The sequence below is a fragment of the Choloepus didactylus genome, chromosome 4, assembly GCF_015220235.1.
Source record: "Choloepus didactylus isolate mChoDid1 chromosome 4, mChoDid1.pri, whole genome shotgun sequence".
In the NCBI taxonomy this organism is placed as follows: Eukaryota; Metazoa; Chordata; class Mammalia; order Pilosa; family Megalonychidae; genus Choloepus; species Choloepus didactylus.
The window spans coordinates 78,289,756-78,295,894 of NC_051310.1; the positions used below are offsets into that span (position 1 = coordinate 78,289,756).

Below are 6,139 nucleotides of genomic sequence, written 5' to 3' on the forward strand. Positions count from 1 at the left end.
AAATGACATAGGATATTTGAAAATAAGCCAAAAAGAAATTTGGGGATTTAAAACAACTTGGTAACTGAAAATAGCTCATGGGCAGGTTTAACAGCAGTTAGACAAAGCTGAAGAAAGAATTAGTCCATTGGAAAATAGGTCAAAATAAACAACTTGGAATGAAGCACAGAGAAATAAAATGCTGAAAAACACAGAAGACAAGGTAAAGAGACAGCAGAGTACACACAGAAGATCTAAGATGTGTGTGATTGGAGTCCTAGTAAGAGAGAAAAGAAAGCATAAGGCAGAAATATTATTTGAAGAAACAATGGTAGAGAATTTTTCCAGAACTGATAAAAGACATAAATTCACAGATTCAAAAACCCACAGAGAGTGGATGAGTGAGCAGGAGGCAGCAGCAGGTCCTGTCATCATCCAGCAGGACTGACAGTGGGAGGCTGGAGAAAATAACGACACTCAGAGGTTGGAGGCTGATGAAAATATGGACACTCAGAGATATTAAGTAAAAATTGATGCTGACAGCAGATCCCAGGCCCCTTGAACCCTTGTTAATCTTGCCAGAGTAGTAAGGCTTCTTTAAAGAAAGTGCCATAGGCTGAAAACTGCAAAGTTGGCAGTACCTGTGGCAGTGTTTTCACTGACATTTTATGTTATATCTCAAGTATTTGAAATAAAAATGGGTGCAGGTTTAGGAAATCTATTGGCAAGGTCAGCACTGGACACAGCTGCATATCATACAAAGCCTCCCAGATATACATGTGGGAAAGCAACAGCTTGTCCTAAGAAGCATTTTGCATTTAAAGTAACAAGTGGGGCAGGCAATATGGTGGTACCAAAAATCCGCCTAGAAGACTATGCTTTAGTGAGTGGTGTTAAGAACAGTGTTGGAAGAGGGATCAAAGTTGCCTTGGCAAATGGGAAAACAGGAGAAAGATTAGACGCTAAATATTTTGACATGTGGGGAGGAGATGTGGCACTATTCATTGAGTTTCTGAAGACCGTACAAAATGGTACAATAGTTTTAATGGGAACATATGATGATGGAGCAACCAAATTCGATGATGAGGCACAGTGGCTCATTGCCAAATTGGGGAGTATATCTGTTGTTAATCTTGGGTCCAGAGACAACTGGGTCTTCTGTGGTGGAAAAGGCATTAAGAAAAAAGGCCTTTTTAGCAGCACATAAAAAACAATAAGATTACAAATAAATATGAAGGATGGCCTGAAGTCATAGAAATGGAAGGACTTGTCCCCCAGAAGCAGGACTAAAGGAAATGTGGAGAAAATTGAAGGAAGTTGTGCTAGTTTGAAGCTGTTATGGACCCCAGAAGGGCCATGATCTTTTAATCCAATTGTGTTGGGTGGGACCTTTTGATTAGGTTGTTTCCAGGAAGGTGTGACCCACCCAATTGTGGGTGAGAACTCTGATTATATTATTTCCATGGAGGTGTGAACCTGCCCATTCCGGGTGGGTCTTGATTAGTTTACTGGAGTCCTTTAAGAGAACTCATGGAGAGAAGGAGCTCTGAGAAGCTGAGAGAGACATTTTGGAGAGAAGCTAAGATATGTAATTCAGTGTTTACCACAGGGAGAAGCTAAGAGCCGACACAGACTCAGATGCTTGCAGATGCTTGGAGATGCAGACAGAAAGATGCTTGCAGATGCTAAGCTAAGAGATGAAGCCCAGAGTTTGCCCTGGAGAGGACCTCCAGATGCTTAGAGAGAAACACCCTGGGAGAACAAGCAAGGATGCATAGGAGCTGAGAGAGAGAAGCTAAGAGAGACAGAAGCACAGACATTTTGGAGAAAGCTATTTTAAAACCAGAACCTGGGAGCAAAGGACCAGCCAATGCTGGCCATGAGCCATCCCAGCTGACAGAGTGTTCTTGATGCCATTGGCCTTTCTTCAGTGAAAGTATCCTCTTGTTTTTGCCTTAGTTTGGACACTTTCATGGCCTTAGAACTGTAAATTTGTAGCCTAATAAATCCCCCTTATAAAAGCCAGTCTGTTTCTGGTATTTTGCATAACAGCAGCTTTGGCAAATCGGAAGAGAAGTTCACTTGACTGTTAATGGGAAAGCTGTAAAAGATAAAATCTATGTAAATATTTTAAGAGCTTGTAGCATGAGAAAAAATATTTGGAAATCTCATATCTGAGAAGGGTTTAATATCTAGAATATATAAAGAAACCCTAAAACTCTACAATAAAAAGACAAACAACCCAATTTAAAAATGGGCAAAAGACATGGATAGACACTTTTCCAAAGAGGAAATACAGATGGGTAAAAAGCACATGAAAAGATGCTCTCAACATCACTAGATATAGGGGAAATGTGAATCCAAACCACAATGAGATATTATCTCATGCCTACTAGAATGGCCATAAGAAAGAAAGAGAGAGAGAGAGAGAGGAAGAAAGAAAGAAAGAAAAAGAGAGAGAGAGAGAGAGAGAGAGAGAGAGAGAGAGAGAGAGAGAGAGAGAGAGGGAGAAAGAAAGAAAGAAAGAAAGAAAGAAAGAGAGAGAGAGAGAAAGAAAGAAAGAAAGAAAAAAGAAAACTGTAAGTGCTGGAGAGGATGTGGAGAAATAGGAACACTTATTCACTGCTGGTGGGAATGTAGAATGCTGCAGCCACTCTGGAAGGCAGTTGTGGCAATTCCTCAGGAAGCTAAATATAGAGCTGCCATATGATCCGGCATTCCCATTACTAAGTATATACTTGGAAAAACTGAAAGCAGGGGCACGTATAGACATTTGCACACCAATGTTTATAGAGGCATTATTCATGTTTCCAAATAGATGGAAACAGCGCAAGTGTCCATCAATGCATGAATGGATGAATGAACTGTAGTATACACATACGATGGAATATTATGCAGCTGTAAGAAGGAATGAAGTCCTGATGCATGCAACAATGTGAGGACATTATGTTGAGTGAAATCAGCCATACACGAAAGGACAAATATTTTATGGTCTCACTAATATAAACTAATTATAATGAGCAAACTCTGGGAGCTAAAATCTAGAGTACAGGTTACCAGGAGAAAGAGATTAGAGAATGGGCAGATAATGCTTAACTTGTAAAGAATGTTTAATAAGGTTGATATTAAACGGATAGCACAATACTACATGATGGTAGCACAATACCTTAAGTGTAACTAGCAATGCTGAGTGTGAGTATGGTTAAAAGAGGAAGGCTAGGGTCATGTTTGTCACTAGAAGGAAAGTTAGAGGATAAAACACAGGAAACCTATAATGGACAATGACTGGTTAATTTTACAAATATAAGAAAGTTCCTACATGAACTAGAACAAATGTACATCACTATTACAAAGTGTTAAATAATAGGGTGGTATATGGGAAAACATACAATTAATGCAAACTAAGGATTATAGTTAACAGTGCCATTGAAACATTCTTTCATCAGTTATAAGAAAGGCACTATACCTTTGTTATTAATAACGGGGGATATTAGAGGTATGGAATTTTTTTTTTTTTTTTTTTTTGAGAAATGAGAATGTTCTAAAATTGATTGTGCTGGTGAAGGCACAACTATGAGATGATACCAAGAGCCACTGCCTGTACACTTTGGATGGATTGTATGGTGTGTGAATAAAATTGTTTTTTAAAAAATGAAAATAAAGCAAACAAAAAAGCATGCAGCCATCTTGGTGTGCATGTGAGCATTATGTCTTTTGATAACAGGATTATTTATTGCTAACATAAATAGATATCTTTGTAAACAGTCATTATCATGAGCAAATCACTCAACTTACTACGTGTATTTCCCTAATAAAACAGTGTTTAGACTTTGCTATGGTAATGATGTTAATTCTAGCAGCATACTCAGTAGATAACAACAGATTGTGAAAAGTATATTTTATATACATGTGTGTGTGTATGTGTATGCCATATATATGGCTATACATACTGGTTGCTGTGAAAATCAACCATGGAATAATATAGATTTTAGGGAGGGAACTATATACTTTTTGCCTTTTGATGATAGCATCTTTTTTTAAAGAAAAAAAATCCTCCTTTATTCACTGGGATTAGGAGGGCTCTTCTAGATAACTCTTTGCTAATACATACACACACATGCACACACGTGCACACACATGTGCACACACACAGGATTGATGCCTCACTGACTGTAATGACTTGATTGCAGCCCTAGAATTCATTTTTAAATGCTCAGTGATATGATTCATTCCCAGATATTCCATGCAATTGTTCTGTGACCTGCAGCAGAACTCCGTAATCAGATTGGCTCTCGGACTTTCCATCAGTATCATGGAGTGCCACAAAACTTGTTGTGTGAAATGGCAACATTAATGGAATGCGGACTTTATTTGAGTAGACAGTGGGAAACCACAAATGGGTCTGGGCAAGGGCAAGCAGCTTCAGTGTGAATCTGGCAGGAGCAAACAGGACTAAAGTGACCTTCTGTTTTAGTTTGCTAAAGCTGACGAAATGCAATATACCAGAAATGGGTTAGCTTTTAAGATAGGGATTTATTAACTTACAAGTTCACAGTTCTGAGGCCGGGAAAATGTCCAAATGAAGGTATTAACAGCATGATACCTTCTTCTTGAAGAAAGGCTGCTAGCGATCTGGGACTCCTCTTACACGGGAAGGCACATGGTGGCACCTGCTGGTCCTTCTCTCCTAGGTTTTGTTGCTTCCAGCTTCTGGCTGCACCATCTCTCAGCTTCTCTGGCTTTTCTCTCTTAGCTTCTCTGTGGCTTTTTTCTGTATCTTCTCTCTGCCTTTTATCCTCTTATTAAGTAAGATGATTAAGACCCACTTGGGGCAGGCCTCAACTGAAATAACCTAATCAAAAGATCCCACCCACAGTAGGTCTACACCCATGGGAATAGAGTAGCTTTAAGAACATCATCTTTTCTGGGGTAAATACAGCTTCAAACCATTATGCCTTCCCTTGGACTGCTGGCTTTAGCAAAGAAAGTTCCCTCAACATTCTTAAAGTCAGCCAGCACCACTATGGTGTCTTTAAAATTAAAAAGCTATTTGGCCAGTTGTGTGTATAACTGACTTTCCCGATGCACCTCTTCTCTTAGTCTTTCCCTTCCCTACCCCTTATCCCAGGAAAACTAGAAATAAAATGTTTGATAGGAAGACTTATATCAGATATGTGAAAAGCACAACAAAAGCTTTTTTTTTTCCATGTAAACCATACAAAATAAATATAAATGTAGATGGTGTTCAGAACTACAGCTTGCTGGAATTTGGTGTTAGCAATGTGAATAACTTGATTTTGTAAACGCTATTCAGAGCAAGGCTGGAGGTGGCTGTTCTAGTTTGCTAATGCTGCCAGAATGCAAAACACCAGAGATGGATTGGCTTTTATAAAAGGGGGTTTATTTGGTTACACAGTTATAGTCTTAAGGCCATAAAGTGTCCAAGGTAACAAAGCAATTGGGTACCTTCACTGAAGGATGGCCAATGGTGTCTGGAAAACCTCTGTTAGCTGGGAAGGCACATGGCTGGTGTCTGCTCCAGAGTTCTGGTTTCAAAATGGCTTTCTTCCAGGATGTTCCTCTCTAGGCTGCATTTCCTCAAAAATGTCACTCTTAGTTGCACTTAGGGTATCTGTCCTCTCTCAGCTTCCCCGGAGCAAGAGTTTGCTTTCAACAGCCATCTTCAAAATGTCTCTCATCTGCAGCTCCTGTGCTTTCTTCAAAGTGTCCCTCTTGGCTGTAGCAAGCTCGCTCCTTCTGTCTGAGCTTATATACTGCTCCATAATCAAGGCCCAAGCTGAATGGGTGGGGCCATGCCTCCATGGAAATTATCTCATCAGAGTTATCACCTACAGTTGGGTGGGGCACATCTCCATGGAAACACTCAAAGAATTCCAATCTAATCAGCACTAAAACGTCTGCCCAACAAGATTGTGTCAAAGAATATGGCTTTTTCTGGGGGACGTAATACATTCAAACCGGCACAGTGGTGATGCCACAGAACTGGGGAATGAGGCCAACTCCCTTACTTGAGCTTATTAGGTCAATCAGGGCAGCTGTGCCAGTATATTTAGAACAATATTGGCCTATATTACCCTCATTTAATTGTTATCAGCAATGACCAAGTGATTTGCAATGAGGGCATGCTTTCATATCACAA

At 39.7% G+C, this 6,139-nt stretch overlaps 1 protein-coding gene across 1 annotated transcript; it reads left to right on the plus strand.

Annotated features, from left to right (window-relative positions):
* The first annotated feature begins 676 nt into the window (after positions 1-676).
* Positions 677-1,186, plus strand: LOC119533503 (protein FAM3C-like). Its single transcript, XM_037835555.1, has one exon. The coding sequence runs from the start codon at positions 677-679 to the stop codon at positions 1,184-1,186; it is 510 nt and encodes a 169-aa protein (XP_037691483.1).
* Positions 1,187-6,139: the final 4,953 nt, after the last annotated feature.

What these genes read in the sequence shown, in the direction of transcription:
- LOC119533503 (XM_037835555.1), top strand. Translation starts at nt 677, where the DNA reads ATGGGTGCAGGTTTAGGAAATCTATTGGCAAGGTCAGCACTGGACACA.